The 22,754-nt window shown below is 37.5% G+C and overlaps 1 protein-coding gene across 1 annotated transcript in view; it reads left to right on the forward strand.

Moving 5' to 3' along the window:
* Window positions 1-296: 296 nt before the first annotated feature.
* HIF1A (hypoxia inducible factor 1 subunit alpha) overlaps window positions 297-22,754 on the forward strand; it is a 56,283-nt gene continuing 33,825 nt past the window's right edge. Inside the window, 1 exon segment of the mRNA XM_014592957.2 lies at window positions 297-421. Within this exon segment, the coding sequence (XP_014448443.1) occupies window positions 297-421 (125 nt within the window).

The raw sequence follows: 22,754 nt of genomic DNA on the forward strand, positions 1-22,754 counted from the left end.
GGGCTCGCGGGCCGGCCTCGCGCTCCTGGGGGGCCGGCCTTTTTGTTCCTGCCTCTTCTCCCCTCCCCTCGCTTTCCCCCAACCTCGCCGACCGGGCTCCCCCTGTCCACGTCGCCATCTTGTCGTGGGGGGTGGGAGACGCCTCGAAAGTGCTCTCGGGGGCCGGTGTCTGAGCCTGCTCGCCAGCCCCCCTTCCTCCGGGCCTTGCGCCGCCCAGCCCACCCGCCTCCAAACCCAGCGCCCTGTGGCCCCATCCGGAGGGGACTTTACTGAGTCTGAAAACCCCGGGAAGAGAAATGAGCCGCAGCTCGACCGCCGCGGTTTGCACCCGGTGCTTCCGCTCCTTCCCGCCCCCATCCTCTCGGGTTCCTTTGAAAGCTCGGCCCCGGGGCGGACCCTGCACCCTGGTCCTGGCTTCGCAGTGGGCCCGGGTCCCTGAGTTCCGACCCAGGGGCTGGCGCGCTCAGCTGCGGTCTGGTCCTGCAGTTAGTTGTCCACCGCGGTGCGTATCTTCGCCTTTGTGCATTAGCGATTTTCCGCGGTGGCCTTTACGATTCTAACTTTTTAGCTTGCACGTGTAGGTTTTGTCTCCTTTTGGTTTTTGTTTTAGTCGCCTTGAAAAACTTGCCTAGAGTGATTTAAAGTAACGGAAATTTAGGGACACAGCAATATTTTAAAGATAACTTCACAGTTGGATACTTGTGTTTATATCACCTGTCACGAGAGCGCAGCCTTATAAAGGAATATGTCTCATTCATTCTCGAAACCATCTAAGTAAAAAATTCGGTGGTTGGTTAAGTTTAGGCAAACAATTTCAATGAAATTAAAAGTGTGTCAACTGATCAGAGCACATGAAATGCAGCACAGAAATGTTGCAGTTTTTATAACTGTCCATCATTTTCCTGAATTGGAAATATATTAGGGAACTCTTTACCCTGTATCCAAAGTAAGTAATCATTCTGTTGGAACTTAGCAAGTTTATAAAGCACCTTGAAGTTTGAATGTAAGGTGTACATAATAGAAGGATTAAGAATTGTGGAGTGGAACCCGATCTCTCCTCTCCACCCCACCCTACCTCCAGTTTTGTCCATTTTGGGAAATCATTTTAAGAAATTGACAATTTATAGTAAGTTGTGGTTAGTAGACTGGCTTTACTAAGTCCTCCCACTTCTCTGGGAGAGATTAACTTCCCTAATCAGTATCAGCAGAAGATAAACGTGTTTATATTCTTGCTGTTTTGTAGATCCCTTATCTTGGTCCTTATTCAGTAGAGTGCTAAATTCTTGTATATGCTGGACAAAGCGCTTATAAAATTCAAAAAGTGAACAAGCAGGTCTAGACTTAATTTCTGTGTTACCAGGAATTAATTGCAATTAATTTTGCAGAAATGATTACAGTGCTTGTGACGAAATGATGAGGCTGCTATATTGTAAATTTAAGGCATATTATCTCTGTTTAGTGTCAATTTTCTATTCTTATTGTGTACTGAATCACACTTAATACAATGACTTAAGTCATGCACCAATCATTTCCCCTTTTTATATGCAACGTTGTACCAATTTCTTTGCCATTCATCAGTTAAGAATATCAGAAGTAATAAAGTGAATGAACTAACTACCGTGCACCAGCCCCAATTCTGAATTCATTTTTAGATTTTCCTCATTCCCATCTGTTACTTTCAAAAAATTGTCTTGAAAATTTAGCAACCTTGGATCAGATGGAATCGTATTTCTTAACATAGAGGTTCTTTATACAACTGAAAAATTAAACAGTAAGTGACAATGAACAACTTTTAGATGTCCTTTCCTAACTAAAGTTTTTTGAAAGATAACAGAAATTGAAGAGTGGAGATTTTCTTCTTAAAATTTTTCCACTTGAAAAATCTTACATTAGGGGTTGTGGGTAACAATTTGTCTTAAAGAAATGGGTATGGGTTATAATGGGACATTTCATGTTGGTTCCTCAATTGTAGGAACTGGACTGGCTTAATAGCACATGCATATATTATAGATTTTTAGATTTCAAAGGAATATCAAGAGGTTCATTGTTTTGTTTCAGGCTTCAGTCCAGATGCTTTCAAAGTTTCCTAAAACAAATAGTTATTGGATCATTAAATGAAAATCTCTGAGAATAAATATTCCTTAATTTTCTTCTTTGACTTTGGCCATTTAAAGTCAAGAAGTCATTTTTTAGAAAACTTTTTTCTTGTTATACCTTTACTGGTGGTGTTAGGAACATAGGATTTGAAGGCAGACACCTCTGAGTTAGAGGCCCAGCCTTTCTACTTGTGAGCTTGGGCAAACTGCTGAGTGGTGCTGGGCCTATTTCCTTTAAAAAAAAAAAAAAAGATGATAATAATAGCAACCATTTTAGCAGTTATTGTGAAGCCTAAATGAGATAATGCATGTAAAGCACTTAGCAAAGTGCCTAGAATAGGAATCTTGGTAATGTTTTGTATGCTTGAAAATAGATGTTACCTGTTAGAGTTGTAGCTTAAACCTCCACAACACTTAAGACTTTTTATTTTTGTTAAGTCCTTCCAAATAGCTCTGTCTTTATGGATCTTTTCTATTTTTTTCTAAAAATGAAAAGACAACACTGGATTCATAACTGCTTTCCTGTTAAAACAGTATATCTCCCTGGATTATGTCTGGGATCAGTAATTTTTTTCTTGAGCATCTGATCTACTCTCTGCTTTAGGCCCAACTTCTTTATGCTTTCTTACCACCGTTTTCTTCCCAAACAACCTTGGATCTATTCTGGACTCCAGAGTCATAAACAAATAGACTAGGCATACAGATTGTTTTAGCAAGATTTGTGCAAGGTACACAGCCTTAAGACTGGCAGTAACTTAAAACACTTTTTGTCTTAATACCCAAGTTTAGAGTAGACAATTTTATAAATATTAATCTTTGTTACAGAGAGTGAATGGATAAAATACTCTCAAAGTATCTGCATGGGAGAAAAAATGATCCTTAGAGTTTCTTGGAGAGCTCGGGTTACTGGCTTCCATCTCAAGGCAAGGCTTCAAGCCTTAAGGTCTGATTTTTGTGACTGATTTTTGTGACTCAATTTGTCTGTTAGTGCACTTTTCCGTGAGTTTGTGTGTGTGTGTGTGTTGACTGGATTATCGTATTCTAGATTAATAAAGTGTTGTGGTTTGTTCCTGTGGTCCACTGCAAAACACCTTGTGCAGTTTTGGAAAATGTCCAATCTTTCTACTTCTTAGTTTACATTGTCTCTGTCGCACTACTGGTGCCTGGGCTCAGATTTTGGATTTTGTGGTTATATTCTCCTATATGTCAAGAATAGTGTGTAGGGGGGTTAGTCTGTTGGCTGATCTTTTTTTTTTTCTAAAGAACTAAAATAGTTTAAGACGTTTGGTTGTAAAATAAAACCTATTATGATTTGGGTTAGATTACTGTGGTTATTTATAGAGGCCTTCTCTTAAAATACAAAATTTAAAAACTTAGATACATTTAATACTATATCTTTTTCTTGTCTAAGATTGTTAACATAGGTCTGTTTCTCAACAAGGAGAACATGACCTAAATTTAGATGTGTTGGATTAGTTTCTTATCAAGAAATTGGTTTTAGGGAACCAGCAGTTAGCGTAATGGCTATGTCACTGGACTCCCATGTAACCGCGGTCTCGGACCCAGTGGCTTAAAACTGACGCCGGGCACATGTGTGCACGTGCCCAAGATTCCGAGAGGAGAATGGAGGAGGAGGGATTGCAGCGTGACCATCCCCTCTGGGGGGTGATTTCTTGCTCTCTGTCTCTATGTCTCTCTCTGTCTGGCGAGCACATGTGCCCTATAGCAAAAACCTCTCCAAAAAAAAAAAAAAGAAAAGAAATTGGTTTTAGGCCCAGCCACAGTGGGGTAGCACAACACTGGGCTATGCCCTACAATGTTGCAAGCCATATGGAAAATCAAGGTTTGGTTTGGGGTGGACCCTGTACACAATGGGTACATGAGTTAGTGGTCCTGATCTTGCCTGGCTGGGAAAGGCAGAGTGGGAGGATTGGGCTTGAGGTTTGAGACCCTCTTAAAGGTGCTTATCTTTCTGTCTCTCAAACAAACAAACAAACAAACAAACAAAAAACAAGAAAAACTAAAAGAAAAAAAGACATTGACTTAAATTCATAAGACAGTTTGTTCATTGTCTTTTTTTTTTCTTTTTTTTACACTTTGGGACGAGTTTTCCAGTTGGTGGATTTTACCCAACCTTCTATTTGTGATGTTTGTGTTGTGAATGTTTTCTGCTTAACTTGAGAGAGTTAGAAAGATATATGAAACTAAGGCAAGCCAATCTTATTGCTCAGTACTTTTGATACAAGTATGGTGAGCATGTTTAAGTTAACTGTAGATTTTGGAATTTAAAAAATAATTGTATCCTTCTGCTTTTTGCTGTATCAAGAATGACTGATTTTTTTTATATGTGCATTAAGTTTTATATATTAAGGTTGATGTTTCCTGTCATAAAAATTAGCAACCATAACTACTGATGGATCATAATCTTTTAGAAAACTCAATATATAAAATCTGAATTTATAAAAGCAAAATTTAAGTGATTATCTTATGAGGTTATGACTTTTTACCCCCTTTAACTTGAAGTGATTTGGTCTGTTTTAATTATGGTCAGAACATTGACATAAAACTTCCAGTCTTAATTTCTAATTCTACAGTTAAGTATATTCACACTGTTATATGACCAATCTCCAGAACTTTTTACAAAACTAAAACTACCCATTAAATATCTTCCAATCTCCCCTTCTTCACAACCCCTGACAATCACCTCCAATTTTCTGTTTCTGCGAATTTGACTACTTTAGATACTTCATATAAGTAGAATTATGCAGTTTTTGTCTTTAGTGACTGGCTTATTTTACTCGGCATAATGCCTTCAAGGTTCATCTCCATGGCATAGCAAGTATCAGAATTTCTTTCCTTTTAAAGCTGGAATACTATTCCATTTTATGTATATAGCACATTTAAAAAAATCCATTTATTCATTAATGGAGACTTGGGGATGCTTTTACCTCTTGTATATTGTGCTGCTATGAATATGAGTCTGCAAATATCTGTTCAGAATCCTGCTTTTAATTCTATGGAGTATGTAAAAAGTGTGGTTGCTGGATCATATGATAACTCTATTTTTAATGTATATGGGACCACCGTAACTGTCTTTCATTGTAGTTGCACTATTTTACATTTCCATCAACAGAGCATAAGGATTCCTGTTTCTCTGCATACTCCCTAATAATTGTTACCATAGTTTTTTTTTTTCTGTTGTTTTTGTTGTTTTGTTTGTTTTTATAGTTGCTATACTTATGGATATGTTGAAGCAATGGGGTTCCTGGATGATTAACCAACTTGAAGTTAACTACAAAGAACAATTTGCCAGTGGAAGCTTTAACAGAAATGAGGTTAAGCATCTCTGTAATGGGAATTAAATTTGTCCAGTGACTTAGAAAGATTTGGTCTGCCTGTGCTTTTTCAGAAATACTTAACTATGTAAAATAGTGTATACTTACTGTTAATAAAGCCTATTTAATTGGTTTTCAAAGATTTAAACATATAATTGAAGTGACATGTTTTTATTTAAAAAAAAACTGTCCCTAAGATGTTATCTTTTAGCTATTATGGTGATCTCAACTGTCATTTATGAGTGATTCCTCTCCATTTTAAAATTCTGCTTGGTTATAATATTACTATAAAGATTATTTCAAGGTATGTTTTTGTTATCTTGAAATGGGAAAATTTAATGATGGAACACAGCTTGTTGTAGTTCATTATTTAGTTGCAAGTCACAATAATATTTAGGCAAATTTATTTAAAAATGTCTCTTGGTTAATACTGCAATTTTCACTCTTTAGTGACAGGTCCCCAGTGGATCCCAGTGGGTTCCGCCCCTGCTCTTTTCCTAATAGTTTTTCGTGGATTTATTTTTCCAACTGAAAAATACTGTATCAAAAATAACTATAAAGTTTAGAGGCAGAAAGTTGAAGTTATTAACGCATGGCATATACAGTATTTGTCTTTATGACTCTTTTCTCGAAAATTCAGAATTTATGAAGATTTCTTTTAAATTATTCCACCCTCCACTTTTCATTATAAAATTGAATATGTGTTTGAATGGGCAAAATCTCAAATAGACTAAATTTGAAATGTGTGATATGAAAGGGAATACTGGCACACAGTGAACACTTAGTACTTATCTTTGAACAAATGGGATAATGAATGAATAATTAGATGAAAAAAGAATATAGGGACAGATTTTAAACTTAAAAAAATTTTTTTTTTGTATCCTCTTTTGTTTTTTCACAGGAATTTTTCTTGTGCTTAGGATCCTTTGTGCTACTTCAGAACTTTTTTATATCTTGCAGTTTAATTTTTTGCTACCTTTTGATACAGTATCAGTCACAACTAGGTTAGAAAGCACATTTTGTTAGTAATAATAACTGTAACATGTAGTTGACCTCTAAAGTATTCAGTATCATATTTTAAGATATGCAATAACTTAGTGCCTTTCAAAGCGATATACTCAGAAAACTTAAGTAAAAAAAGTTTACTAATAAAGGCATCTGTTTTTGTGGAAAATCAGTAGATGTATAGAAAGTATCTTTACCCTTGTTTCATCTTAGCAAACATTTATTAAATATATGTACATATCTATCTTAGAGAGTTAGAAGCACACCCTATGGAACCTGACTGCTAGTGAGTCCTCTGTATACCACTGGGTGAAAACTAAGATCCCTATGCCTGATCGAATGTGTGTTTGGTGTGGGATGTATGTGTGCCTATCACTTAAAATAGTATGTGACATATAATAAGTATAATATAAATAATAGTTATTATTGTCCAGGTACTTGGTGCTGGTGATATAATAGTGCCTAAGAAATAGCCTTCAAAAAATCATAGTCTATTGGAAAGAGTCAAACATGGGACAGATAAGTTTAAATACAAACTTAGTGTTAACAGCTATGAATGAACAAACTGTTGTGGCTTGTTTATAACTGTAAGGAAGGTTTACAGTAGTCAAATGTATTGTAGTAAATTAAGAAAATTCCAGGGACCAGCAGTTAGCGTAATGGCTATGTCGCTGGACTCCTGCGTAGTTGACCGTGGTTCGAGTCCGGGACCCGGTGGCTTAAACTCACACCGGGAGTGTGTGCGTGCGTGCCCAAGATCCCGAGAGGAGAATGGAGGAGAAGGGATTGCGGCGTGGCCATCCCCCCTGGGGGGTGATTTCTCGCTTTCTATCTCTCAGTCTCTGTCTGTCTGGCGAGCGCTCGCGCCCTATAGCAAAAACCTCTCCAAAAAAAAAGAATATTCCAGAACCTCTCAAAGAACTTTGAGGGAACCAGCAGTTAGCGTAATGGCTATGTTGCTGGACTCCCACGTAGTTGACCGCGGTTCATGTCCCGGACCCGGTGGCTTAAAACTCACGCCGGGCGCGTGTGCGTGCGTGCCCAAGATCCCGAGAGGAGAATGGAGGAGAAGGGATTGCGGCGTGACCATCCCCCTTGGGGGGTGATTTCTCGCTTTCTGTCTCTATGTCTCTCTCTGTCTGTCTGGCGAGCGCACGCGCCCTACAGTGAAAATCTCTCCAAAAAAAAAAAAAAAAGAACTTTGATACACACTAGATCTTGTTTTTGGTTTCTTATGAACTGACTGGGGTCTAACCCTTTTCACAGAGTGATTTGCATGTGAGTGAATGCATATATGTTTGTAATGTCTATAAAATGGATTTTTAATATGAAAGTTTAAAATGATTAGTTGCCTTACTAATGGGTAAAGACTTTTTTAAAAAATATATACAAATAATGTATATATGCCAGTATATGTTTTCATTGTAAAATAATGTTAAAACTGGAAGTAAGTAGAGAGTTAAAAACTCAAAGTCACCTTCATCACTACCACTACAATCACCACCACCAGCTAGCTCAAGGAGTCACTCTTTCATTAGTTTAGTGTATCTCTCACAGTTCCTTTTCCCTGCATTTACATAACTTATGTAAATTATTTGTTCTGCCTAATTCTAAGTGTTTTATATATTACCTCATTCAGTCCTTTTTTCTTCTACCATTATATCTTGGTTGTTTTTCTTTGCTACTACAAGATCTACTTCATTCTCTTTAATGACTGTGTGGATGTACGATCATTTATTTAATCATTCCACATTGTTGTACATTTGCGATGTTTAAAATTTATTGCTATGACAAACAAGATACAGTGAATGTCCCTGAATATATAAGTATATATAATGCTATACATTTTTTCAGAATCATAACTATTTATATTAATTGGGAAGTAAAAAAATGTATACAGAAAAATGTGCTCATAATCACTCTTCAGATTTTAATGTATTTTTTCCATATCTTTATGTTATGTGTATATGATGTGTTTTTATTAGCTTAAATTATACTGCTTGGAATACTTTAATATCCTGCTTTTTCACTATGAGCATTTCTTACATTTAAATGCCTTAAAAGAGTATTTTAATTAAATACTATAACGTTACATAGCTTAGCAGGATAATAGAGGCAGTGTTTCTTCAATTAAAAGCACTAGAGTTAAGAGCAGCACCATCTCGGTTCTGTTGCTAACTAGCTAGAGTTACCTTACTTCTCTGTTATGTAACTTCTCTGTGCCTTAATTTTCTTGTCTATTACTGCCTCATAGTTAATATATGTACAGTATTTAGAAAAAAGTGCCTATCAATTATATGTATAACAGTGTTTGGTATTGTTGTCTTTGATATTTTTAATAGTTGCTTTGTGTTAGATAATACTGTTTGAAATAAATTTTTGTTATAGGCTAGTGAAAAGATCTTAGTTCATGGTCATAGCTAATGATCAGGAATGCAAAGACTGTAAATATTAAGGTTCTTCTTAACTAAATAAAATTATTTTAGATGACTGCTTAATGGTTGTTTCATTTCATTTTACAGGGCATTTGATTGTGATTATTAATTTACTATAGGATACCAAGATGTTGGTTTAATAAGCATTTGAGAAATTCGATAAACGAAATTCTCATAAGAACTGTTTTAATAGACAAACATGTTGTCAGTATTACCTTGAAGTTTATACAGCTTTAAAATTTTTCTTTTAAAAATTAATCTTTTATTGAAGAACCATCAATATTCAGTATTTTTAACCAAAGGATTTTTCTTCTTGAATAAATACTGATTTTGAGTGCTTTTAAGTAATACAGATGGCTATCATTTAATATAAAATTATGGTTTCTCCTAATTTTGAGCTTCTAAATCCTACAGTTTTCTTTTTGTTTTTAAGAAAGATTTTTGATGTAGGGTGCGTGTACTCACCAGAGAGAGAGAGACAGAACACTTCTACCACCACCACCATGACCATGCTGCATCCCCTTCTCCATTCTCCTCTCAGGATTTTAGGCATGCACGCACACATTCCCAGCATGAGTTGTAAGCCACCAGGTTTGGGACTCTAGCTGTAGTAAATTACTCCGGGAGTCCAGTGATATAACAGTCATGCCATCTGCTGGTCTCATTATTATTATTATTTTATTTTTTTTGAGAGAGATTTTTGTTAGCGGGTTTATGTGCCCACAGGAGAGACAAAGACAGAGAGACAGAAAGTGAGAAATCACCTCCCAGGGGGATGGGCACTCCGCAGTCTCTTCTCCATTTTCCTCTTGGGATTTTGGGCATGCAGGAATTTTTGTGTTCCACCTTACCTGTATCTTCTCCTTTACCTCAGTTGTCTCTTTTTTTTGTTTGTTTGGTTTTTTGAGAGGTTTTTGCTATAGGGCGCGTGTGCTCACCAGACAGAGAGAGACAGAGAGACAGAAAGCGAGAAATCACCCCACAGGGGAGATGGCCATGCCACAATCCCTTCTCCTCCTTTCTCCTCTCGGGATCTTGGGCACGCACGCACATGTGCCCGGCGTGAGTTTAAGCCACCAGGTCTGGGACTCAAACCGCAGTTGACTACCTGGGAGTCCAGTGACATAGCCATTACGCTAACTGCTGGTCCCTCAGTTGTCTCTTTTTCCCTCCTGTCTTACTTAGATTTATTGATAAGAAGAAAGTTATGGAATCTCTTTGGACTTTTTTTTTTTTTTTTTTTTTTTTGAGAGTTTTTTTGCTATAGGGCGCATGCAAAAAAAAACCCCCCGGGGGGGGGGGGGGGGGGGATGGCCGCACAATCGCTTCTCTTCCATTCTCTTCTTGGGATCTTGGGCACGCGCACACATATGCGCCTGGCTTGAGTTTAAGCCACCCGGTCTAGAACTCGAACCGCGGTCAACTACATGGGAGTCCAGCGACACAGCCATTACGCTAATTGCTGGTCCCTGGAATTTTCTTGATATAGATTTTTAGCTCTTTGTAATTTCACCCCAATTTACATAAGCTTTAATAAGGGTGATAAATATGAACAAGCCTGTCATCACTTATTCCTCCCACACTTGGAGCAGACATTAACATCACTCCTTCCCACTGATAAGATGATTGGCTTCAGGGTTTTGTTTAATAAAGAATTAAAGCTATCAGTCATGGAGTTGGCCAAAAGATGAAACCTATTTACCACCCTAGCCATACCACTATACTAAAATTAATAATAGTTTAAAACTTTTTACATTAGATACTTGTATATTCTTTTATAAAATATGTTATAAGGTTGGGGTTTGCTTATTTCCATTTTTTATAATGGCATTTAAATAGTTCCTGAATATATTAAAAATTATTCATTGGACTAAATTTTTCATAACATTCAGTGAAATTTAAAATTGAGAACTACACAAATGCACGAAGACATTTAATTGCTTATCATTTTACTAAGTAGAGACTGTTGTCCACTTTTTGGAGTGACTATTTCTGTCTTGTTTCTAAGTATGCATATGTGTTGTAACCTGTAAGATTAGTGTATACATACTATACTTTTAACCTTTTTAAAAGTTTACATCTCTTTTTTTGGAGAGGTTTTTGCTGTAGGGGGTGTGAGCTCACCAAAAAAGACAGAGACAGAAAGTGAGAAATAATCAACCCCCTAGGGGGGATTGCCACAGTGCAATCCCTTCTCCTCCATTCTCCTCTCTGGATTTTGGGCCCGCACACACGCGCACCTGGCATGAGTTTAAGCCACTGGGTCCAGGACTCAAACTATGGTCAACTACATGGAAGTCCAGCGACATAACCATTATGCCAACTGCTGGTCCCTAAACCCAAGTCCCTCTATAAATACAAGAGATTCTTGGAATTTTTATAGAATTATAAATTTTTACTTGATTTATGTACTATTGCTTTATTTGCATACTTGTGTTATTCTGCCACTGACAGGCTACCTGTATGTATCCATGTATTTTGTGATCACAAAATGAAAAGAAATTCCCTCTCCTAATGTCCATGTATCAGTTTCCTGGAAAAATGTGAGTTTGCTCTGCATGGTCTATTATAGTTATCATTATTAACCATAGGAATGAAATTCCCTGATTTTTTGAGTCAGGTGTCTTATTGTAGACTATTTGATTGTCTTGTAGATGATTATTATTTTTAATTGCTAGAGGCCATGTGTGCTAAGCAGAAAAAAGCAGAGAGATAGGGAGAAGCACCCTCAGCTCCTGCCCATTGGGGTGTGGTCATGTCACAATCCCTCCTCTTCCATTTCTCCATCCTATTGGGATTTGGTGCATACATACATGCACCCAGTGTGTTTTTCAAGTCACTGGGGCCGAGATTTGGCCGGCCAAGTAGGATCTGATTTCCTTAACCACTAGTTCATAGAGCTGGCCTTGTCATACAGATAAGTAATTGTCACCATGTGTACAGATCTTTACTCAGTGCTGACATTATAATAGATGAGCTATGGGTTTTCATTGGAAATCATCTGAATCCATATTCTCCAGAGTTTTTTTTTACCAAGTATAGTCATCTGCTACTATTCTGCCGTGACTTTTGGAAAGTTTAGAGTCTCTTCTGTGGATTAGGGTTTTCATTTCTTCTTAAGAAAAAGATAGTAATGGCTAAGAGCTTAGGCTCTACTAGCTGTGCCACTTATAGCTGTCTAATCTTGCATAAGTGGCTTCTCTGTCTGAGTCTCACTTTCCTTATCTGTAGACTGGAATGATAATAATAATTGGATGATATTATTATAAAAATAAAATGAGATACTAACCCATGTGATACACTGAAAACAGTCCTTGGCACAAAATAAGGGCTTAGTTAAATAGAAACTATCTTGATTTGTCATGTTCTTATATTTATTAATTTGTTTTTATGTGCATTTAACTCTCTTCAAGTCTCATAATACTGATTAAAATGATTCAAACTTGGGCTAAGCCTCCAGTGAACCAATAGTTCTGGTAGGATAGTGCCGGGCTGGCCCTGTTGGGCAGTGATTAAATGCTGTGCATCAGGAGCCGGAACCCCACAGGGGCTGACTGCATTTCAAGTCCTGGGACCTGGCAGCTTGAAAAGCCACATCAGACACATGTGCATGGGTGCCCAAAAGCCCTGAGTAGGAGGAGAAGGGGGGGGGGAAGGATTGTGGGGTAACCATGCCTTTATTTGGGTGGGGAGAGGGTGGCACTTGCTGGTACTCTGTCTCTCTGGCAAGCACAAGTGCCTTCTGACCAAAAAGAAAAGAATAGTTAATATCGCTTTTCTGTTACTTTGATTTTTTTCATGAATATTTGGCCTTTGCAGATTAAATACAAATATTTGTGTTTTTTAAAATATAGACATGTTATTCTAAAATAATTATTTTCCATAATTATAATAAATAAAGGCAAATATCCTCAGAGGTATTTGGATGAGAAATTAGGAAAGACTGCTTTTCATTTCTTTTGGTGTCAAGAATCTCATTAAATGTCTTTTTAAACTAACAGAGGAAAGTTGGAAATTACCTACCTTTGTACATAATACAGTTAAAATATTTAACTGGATTATAATATCAAATCCATAGTTAAAGCTTTTATTTGAGTGGAAGAAGGAATATTTCCTTAGATAATGTAAGCTAATATTTTTCAGTAGTGCAAAAATTTTCTTTAACCTCTGACCACAGCTCTGGCACCTAACCATTAAAGTGGCCTATAACAGATTATTGTGTATTAATTTATTCAAGAAAGATTTGTGCAACTAAATTTTGAAGTACAGCATTGAATTGTTGATGGCTTACCACTGGTGGCTCAGTTTTTGGTATTAACTAATTCATCCATAGCAAGTTCTATTTTTTAGAATTTTCTGACACATACTCACAAGACAGTCTATTAATTTTATGGCAACTCTACATGTTAGAAAGTTCTTTATTCTAGTATTTCTCAATTTTGATTAATGATTAGATCTCATTTGAAGTAAAATAATCCTAATGAAACTTTGAGATGTGCTCCCTCATGAAACCTTGAGATGTGCCCAATGACCTCCATCTAAGTATATCACATTAAAAAAATTCAATTCTGTTTCTTTTAGGGATCATTTGGTACCAATTTGGTCGATGAGAAATTAGGAAAGACTGCTTTTCATTTCTTTTGGTGTCAAGAATCTCATTAAATGTCTTTTTAAACTAACAGAGGAAAGTTGGAAATTACCTACCTTTGTACATAATACAGTTAAAATATTTAACTGGATTATAATATCAAATCCATAGTTAAAGCTTTTATTTGAGTGGAAGAAGGAATATTTCCTTAGATAATGTAAGCTAATATTTTTCAGTAGTGCAAAAATTTTCTTTAACCTCTGACCACAGCTCTGGCACCTAACCATTAAAGTGGCCTATAACAGATTATTGTGTATTAATTTATTCAAGAAAGATTTGTGCAACTAAATTTTGAAGTACAGCATTGAATTGTTGATGGCTTACCACTGGTGGCTCAGTTTTTGGTATTAACTAATTCATCCATAGCAAGTTCTATTTTTTAGAATTTTCTGACACATACTCACAAGACAGTCTATTAATTTTATGGCAACTCTACATGTTAGAAAGTTCTTTATTCTAGTATTTCTCAATTTTGATTAATGATTAGATCTCATTTGAAGTAAAATAATCCTAATGAAACTTTGAGATGTGCTCCCTCATGAAACCTTGAGATGTGCCCAATGACCTCCATCTAAGTATATCACATTAAAAAAATTCAATTCTGTTTCTTTTAGGGATCATTTGGTACCAATTTGGTCATAAAACAATCCAACTTCAAACACAGAAGGCTTGTAGCAGTTGTCACCAAAATGAAAACAACTTAAAAATTCTTATAGACTGTATTTCCAACACTACTTTAACTCTATTGAACAAAAGCCTGCCATATTGTAAGTGCCACTTCTATTCTCTGGAGTTGTAGAAACTACCAAATCTGCCCTTTGTATAACGTCTTTTCCAAGTATGTGATGGTAACTGTCATGTCTCTCTCTCCTAAAAGGAAGATACCCCTAATTTTTTTGTCTTTTAAAAATTTATATTGAGCAAATGAACATCTGATTTGTGGAAAGGCGTAGGGTATAGAAGTTGAGAATACCTTATTAAGAATGCTTGAGACCAGAAGTATTTTAGATTTTGTTGTTCTTTTTTTTTTTTTAAATGATTTTGGAACATTAGCATATATGTAATGAGCTATCTTGGGGATGGGACCCAAATCTGAACAAAAAATTCATTAATGTTTCTTATATGCCTTACACACATAGCCTGAAGATAGTTTTACACAATATTTTTGTATTGTGTTTTCACTGCCACCCATCACATGTATGAGGTATGGAATTTTCTGCTTGTGTCATCCTGTAGGCACTCAAAAAGTTTTGGATTCTGTAGTATTTCAGATGCTCAGATTCAGGCATGCTCAATGTGTATTAAATAAGAAGGGGCTTTGTATTAAACAGGGGAGAGGCTGGGGATTCTCTGGTGGAATCTGGAGACCTTCTACTTACTAACAGTGTTACTTTTTATACACAAGGAAGCAGGATCAAAGAGTTACTTGGATAGGATGGATTAGTGCAGGTGGAGTATGGAGACTTGCTTCAGGAGAACAAGTTAGTGTTCCCACAGTCTTCATCATGGTCAAGGTTTAGAATTAAATATAATTTCTATCATATGCCTCTTATTCCAATACATGTGGGGTTTTTTTTTCTATTTAAATACTAGGTTATTATAATGTATACATCTTCTGTTGTATTTAAGCAATAATTGTTTCAAGGACCCATTCTTCTGAATACACACATGCATGCCCATGGCTTAACTACTGACTTCAAGTTTTAGTCTCAAATGTTACTATATGAGATCATATAATAAGGGAAACAAAAGAGGTTTTCAAACTGAGAAGGAAGTAACACAAAGGGACTAGAGAGTTAGAACAAGTGATGTGATTTGGGAAACCCAGTAACAGAACTATCAGCCAGATTATGATTCTTAATTCTTTGATATTTGTAGCATTCATGAGGCTATTAAAAGGTGATTTAAAAAAAGTTTCAGAGAATTGAGAAGAAATATTCTACAATTATCATATTCTTCATTGGCTATCTTTGAACCTGCTCATGTGCTTACATTTTTGAGGCAGTTATCGTGTAATTTATTAAATACTCATTCTTTTTTTTTTTTAAGAGAGGATTTGGGGCACACATGCACACGTGCCAGCTGCGAGTTTAAGCCACTCAGTCTAGGACTTGAACCATGGTCCACTACATGGGAGTCCAGTGACGTAACCATTATGCCATCTGCTGGTCCCTAAATATTCATTCTTGGTGGCTTGTCATTGAGTTTTACCACTAGCTTCTTATTCCCAACAACTATACCTCACTCTACATAGTATTGCACAATCTACTCAGTTCATGCTGTGTCTGACAAACATGTTATAATGTGTGTTATTTAGTTGTATCAAAAAATAAATATTTCTCATTTTTCAATATTTGCCGACTTACCTATTAAATGTATGCTGTAAGGCCTGCAAATGGTTCTTCAACTACTTTTTTTTTTTTAATTAGGTTTTTGCCATATGGTGTGTGTATTCTCTGGAGAGACAGCGCAAAAGTGAGAAATCACCCACCCAGGGAGATGGACACACTGCAGTCCCTTCTCTATTCTCCTCTAGTGATTTTGGGCATGCACACATACACATCCAGTGGAATTTTTAAGCTGCCAGGTCCAGGACTCAAACTGTGGTGGCCCATGTGGGAGTGTAGTGCCTTCACCACCACGTCCCTTACTGACCATATGATACTCAGACTTCTGTTGTTTAAGAATCACGTTGAGTGTTTAGTTGATATGTGGATTCCCAGGAATTCACTCCCAGAGATTCTGAGTTAATAATTTGGGAATGAGGCTCAAGAATTTGGAGATTTTACAAGCACGTGTAGATGAAATAAAGACTTTGAAACTAAGAGTGCTCATCAGAATTATATGTGAGGGTTTTTTGGAGAGGTTTTTCGCTATAGGGCGCGTGCACTTGCCAGACAGAGAGAGACATAGAGACAGAAAGCGAGAAATCACTCCCCAGGGGGTATGGTCACGCCGCAATCCCTTCTCCTCCACTCTCCTCTCGGGATCTTGGGCACACACACACACACACACACACACACACACACACACGTGCCCGGCGTGAGTTTTAAGCCACCGGGTCCGGGACACGAACCACGGTCGACTACGTGGGAGTCCAGCGACATAGCCATTACGCTAACTGCTGGTTCCCTATATGTGAGTTTTTAAAGTAAACATGCTAGCTCTATATTCTGAATTTCCAGGGCTGGGATCTGGGCAGGTATTAGGTTGTTGGAAAAGTTATGATGCATTTTTACATAGAAAAACATGTCATGGCTTTCCTGACAACTCAGTATATCTTGGAAAAAAGTTCTTGTGGTGATTGTGATATATACCACAGGTCAGCCATCTACTGGTCTAAGCCCTTAGAATGTAGTATTGGGGCTGGCAAGTGGTGTGGTGATTAAGGGCACTGGACTCCCACATGGCTGACCACGGTTTGAGTCCTGGACCTGATGGCTTGCTTTCTCACTTTCTCCTTCTCTCTCTCTGTCCCTCTCTGGTCAAATTAAAGTAAATAAATAAAGTCAAATAAAACAATTATTTTTTAAAAAAGAATGTAGTATTAATATCTTAGGGGTTTGGATATGTTTCTCGTGTTTACAAAGCAGTTGGACAATTTTTTTGGTAAATAAGCCATTTTGAGTGTTGACAAGTAACCTTTTGTTCTGGTCATTTTTGAAGGACACAAAGGCTTTTTTAAAAAATATTATTTATCGGGACTAGCAGATAGTGTGTAATGCTTATGTTGCTGGACTCTCACATAGTCACCTGAGGTTAGAGTCCTGGACCTGGAGGTTTAAAACTCATGCTAGGTGCGTGCCCAAAATCCCAAGGAGAATGGAGGAGAAGGGATTGTAGCATGACCATCCCTCCTGAGGGGTGATTTCTCACCTTCTGTCTCTATCTCTGGCAAGTGCACACACCCTATAGCAAAAATCTCTCTTAACTTTTTAAAAAATTTCTCCCAGGAATGACACACAGAGAGAGAAAGCTGATAGCGAGGTAGCACTCCTAACAGTGTTCTCATGTTGTAATACATCCCAGCCCTCAGTCAGCCCCAGATCACAGGCAAGTGTATGCACACTCAGGGAGGTCTCTGGATTTGAACAAGGAACCTTCCCAGGCCCCTAACAAGTATTTTTTTACAGTAAGAAGGTTGAGCATGATCCTAGACTTTTCTCATTTGCAACCTGTTAACTTGTTAGTAATGCAGATTCTCCTGCCCCATCTAGATTTCCTTCATCAGCAACTTGTGGTTTAAGAATTCCTTTGGAGGGGACCAGCAGTTAGCATAATGGCTATGTCATTGGACTCCCTCGTAGTCGACTGCGGTTCGAGTCCTGGACCTGGTGGCTTAAACTCATGCCGGGTGCATGTGCGTGCGTGCCCAAGATCCCGGGAGGCGAAAGGAGGAGGAGGGATTGCGGCGTGGCCATCCCCCCTGGGGGGTGATTTCTTACATTCTGTCTCTCTTTCTATCTGGCAAGCGCATGCACCCTATAGCAAAAACAAAACAAAACAAAAAAACTCTCCAAAAAAAAAAGAATTTCTCTGGAGGATCTGGCCCTGTGACCTAGTAGTTAAGAGGGCTAGATCTCACATGGCTGACTGTGATTCAAATCCTGGCCCTTACAACTTGAAAACTCTGCAGGGCATGTGCGGGTGCCCAGGATCCTGAGAAGATGTGAGATGGATGAAAAGGGATTAGGGTGTGACCACACCCCATTTGGGAGGTTCTTTCTCTTCCCACTCCCACCCTGTTTCTCTCTGGTGGGCACATTCATCCTCTGACAGTTAATTTTTTTTCAGGAGATTGTGATACAAACTAGTTTGAGAACCTCCATCTTAAAGTAAAAAATTCACATATACAGTCTTTGATTTATCCATTTTAACACCTTAAATATAGTTGGAAATCAAAGATTAGTTGAGAGACTCAATCCCCATTCTGGACCAGGAGAAATTATTATTTTTACAAACAGAACTTCAGTACACATTAATATAAATTATCTTTTTACAAGTTAATACTACCTCAAATACACTTTGGATTTCATTTTCAGAATGTACCCTCTTAATTTAAAGTGATTCTTTTCAACCTATTTGCTGTAGCACTAGAAGTCAAATATTTAAATGAATCAAGCATTTTTGTGAGGTTATTGAAAAGTGAATAATCCAATTTTCCTCTAATTGTGAATATTTAAGAGAGAGATTGCCACACTTTTTTATTTTTAAATTACATTTGATTTATTATTATTTTTAAATTTGACTAGAGAGAGAGAAGGAAAGTGAGAAAACAAGTCACCAGGTCTGGAACTTAAACCACGGTCGCCCATATGGGAGTCCAACACCTTAACCACCATGCCATCTGCTGTCCCCTTAAATTTTTTAGAGAGAAATTTTTGCTATAGGATATGTGCATTCACTAGAGAGACAAAGAGAAAGCGAGAAATCATCCCCCAGGTCGAATGGCCACACTGCAAACCTTTCTCCATTGTCCTCTCAGGATCTTAGGCACACATGCACATGCTCATGAGTTTTAAGCCTCCTGGTCTGAGACTCAAACCATGGTTAACCTTGTGGTAGTCCAGTGACATAACCATTATGCCACCTGATGGTCCCCATACTCTTAGAATAATGATCATCTGAACCAAGAACCTTCAGTTGCTTTAAAAAAATAAATAAGGTTGACCCCTAGCCCAGTAGTGAAGGGACCTGAATCTCACATGGTCAAGTGCATTGAATCAGTCCAGAAAGCTTGCAGGGCATGTGCGTATGTAAAGCCAGAATCCTGACAGGATGGAGAAGTGGAAGAGAAGGGATTAATGAGGTGACCACCACCCACTGGGGAGTGCTTTCTCCCCTTTTTGTGTCTGTTTCCCTCTGGTGAGTGCTTGTGTACTCTGACAATTAAACAAAAAGTAGTGAAAAATAAAATAAGCGTATCTTTCTTCGGAAACAAGCCATATCACTTGTTATTTTGGAATTTCAAATTAATTATGAAATGTAGAATTTTTAAATATGCAAATTAGATTAACATGAGAAACTAAAAATACTAAATTATTTTGCTTATTTAGTCTTCACTTATCTTTTCCTTAAGAGAAATACGATCATCTCAAACTGTACTTCCAAAGTGAAATTTTGTTTTTGTTTAATTTTTGTGGATTAAAAAGTTGGATTACTACTACTTTTAGTTATTTTGGACAAATGCAGGTCCACTGATAGTGTCAGATCTTTGGGGAATATTTTTTTCTTATTTTTTCTTTTTTTTTTAGAGAGTTTTTTTTTTTTTTTTTTTTTTTTTTTTGGATGCATGCCCTCGCTGGGGAAACGGAGACAAAAAGTGAGAAATCACCCCCCCCACCACCAAGGTAGATGGTTCTTCCATAGTCCCTTCTCTTCCATTCTCCTCTAGGGATTTCGGGCACATGCACATGCACCCAGTGTGCATTTTAAGCCGCCAGGTCTGGGACTCAAACCATGGCTGACTGTGGGAGTGCAGCAATGTGACCATTACGCCTTCTGCTGGTCTCAGGAGAATTCTTCTCAAAGTACAAAATAATCTGTGATCCTGCAATCTTGAAAGTACTATTATTAATATTTGTAAACTGTGCTAACACTATGTATCATTGTATCAATCTGGTATTAACTGTGCATCTTAGAGTTACATGCATGTGTATGTATATATGCATGTTTATACATAAATGGATATGTGCACACACAGTGGATTCACACACAAATTTTTATAAGGTGCATTGTACCAGCTTATATACGGATTAATTTTTTTAGACTTTGCCTTTGTCCTGACATTTTTTTCTAGTTTTAAGGAAAGATAGTTTCTCTAGTTAATGTCTTATCATTTAGGGATTGACCTCGGCAGCTATTATTGCATAAATACAAGCAGTGCAAAGATATATTTGTCTTACAGTTAATTAAGCACCATGAGGGTAGGGACTTGGTCTGTTTTGCTTTTTGCACTTTTGTGTGCTGATAAGCACAAGTTTGTAGAAGATGATCAAGAAATATTTTTGAATAAATGAATGCTGTTTTTTAACATATGAGTATGCTAAAGGTTCCTTTTAAAAAATGGCTGTAGGGTGTTTGTACTACCAAAGAGAGTGGGAAAGCATCCCAAAGGTAGAATGGCCACACTACACTCCTTTCTCCTCCATTCTTCTCTTGGGAATTAGGGTGCACATACATGTACGCACTCATGCACACACACACACACACCCACCTGATGTGTTCTTCAAGCTGCTGGATCTGGGATTCAAACCATGTAGTCAGCCATATGAGCAAAGCCTCTGTCTTGAGGGAGCTTCAATTCTAATACTGAATTTTGGGGTTGGTGATACAGGTAATAAACAAACAAGACATATAATTATAGATGATAAATGCTTTTGGAAAATTAGAGCAAGGCAGAGGGCCAGGATGAAGGCAATGCAATGGTCAGAAAGTCTCACTTCACTGAGAAGGTGTGACTGGAAGAAAGGCCTGAAAAGGTGGAGAATAGAGCCTTGTAGAAATCTAGGGGAGTTGTAGTACAGGCAGAGGAATATTTTCTATGTCTAGAGAGTTAAAGAACATTAAGAAGACCAGTGTGGTTACAAGAGAGTGAATAAAGGAGGAGAAAGTGGTCGGAAATGTGATAAAATAGTTAATGAGACCAGATCATGGAGGCCCATCTGGGCTACTGTTAAGGACCTTTTTGACTATTCTGTGAGTGAAGCAAAAACCATTGCAAGCAGAGGAATGATATGACTTGACTTTCCTGTTACAAGGGTTATTCTGGTGACTTTTAGAGGAAAAGACTACATAGGGGTAAAGAAACAAAGACTAAAGAGTTTAAGAAGATTTTTATCTACTTAAAGAATATAAGAAAATTTTTATCTACTATTTATGCTTATGGTGAGATTTTATCTAGTATGCTTACTTATATGTGAAAGCTTATATCACATAGTCATGATAAATCCAAATAGGATGCCTTGTATGCAGTACTGATATTGTTATGCTGGTTAATTATTATAATCTATTAGCTCACAGGAGCATTGATAAAGCATTAAATTCAGAGATTCCCAAAAGAAACTTTAAAGGGCAGTCACCTTTCCTTTGCCTGGAATCAGTCAAATAGTAGGTTTGGATCAAATACTAAAGTCAAAAGTCAAACATATTCCCATCCCTACTGAGAATAACAAGTTGAATCTTACCCCAGGAAGCTTTTATTGTACAAGAATATAAATATAGCCAAATAACTAGAGTCGTCAGTTCCACAGGAGAGGAACAGTTTTGGAAGACAGAAGAAGGAAAGGGAAAAAAATAAAAACAAAAAAACCAGAAACAAAGTGATGCTTGAGCTGCATCTTCAAAGTTTCTCACATAAATTTACTAAGCCACATATTAGGAAGGGAGTAAGAGTGAGCAAGCCAGAAAGGAATGAACTATCATGGTGCATACAAGTATCTGCAATGTGGCGGAAGAATATAGGGAATGATGAGGATGAAGAGATAGGGAGGGAACTTAGATAAGGGAGGACTTCCTTTTAAAACAATTAACATTTGTTCTGTTTATATATGATGAGATCTTAGGCAGGCATAATACCAGACTTTATTTTGAAAAGGTCTTTCTGGTGGTAATTTGAGAGAAAAATTTAACAGTAGTTAGTAACAGTGATCAGGCAGTAGTTCCCAAACCTCACTATGGATCAGTGGATCTTGGGTTTTTTGTTTGTTTGTTTGTTTGTTTCCTTTTTTGAGAGGTTTTTGCTATAGGGTGCATACACTCGCCAGAGAGACAGAAAGCGAGAAATCACCCCCTAGGGCGGATGGCCATGCCACAGTACCTCCTCCATTCTCCTCTTGGGATCTTGGGCACGCACGCACACGCGCCTGGCGTGAGTTTAAGCCACCAGATCTGGGAATCAAACCGAGGTCGACTACATGGAAGTCCAGCGACATAGCCATTTCGCCATCTGCTGGTTCCAATCTTGGGAGTTTTTAAAAAGCTAAATTTGGGGCCCTACTTCAGGTCTACTGAATCAGAATTTACAAAGGTGGGGGCCCAGGAATTTGAAATGTTCAATATCCTCAAGTAATTATGATGGGAATATAGCATTTGGTGACTTTCTGTAGACTTAAGTGGGAGGTGTCTAAGCTCCTTGAGTGCATTTCACTTATTACTATACTTCTAAATCTAGCACAATGAATGGTAGTTGATAGATGCTCAATTACTGTTTCTTGAATAAAGGAGCGGTTCATGG

Source organism: Tupaia chinensis, unplaced genomic scaffold, assembly GCF_000334495.1.
Source record: "Tupaia chinensis unplaced genomic scaffold, TupChi_1.0 Scaffold138921_1, whole genome shotgun sequence".
NCBI classification, from domain to species: domain Eukaryota; kingdom Metazoa; phylum Chordata; class Mammalia; order Scandentia; family Tupaiidae; genus Tupaia; species Tupaia belangeri.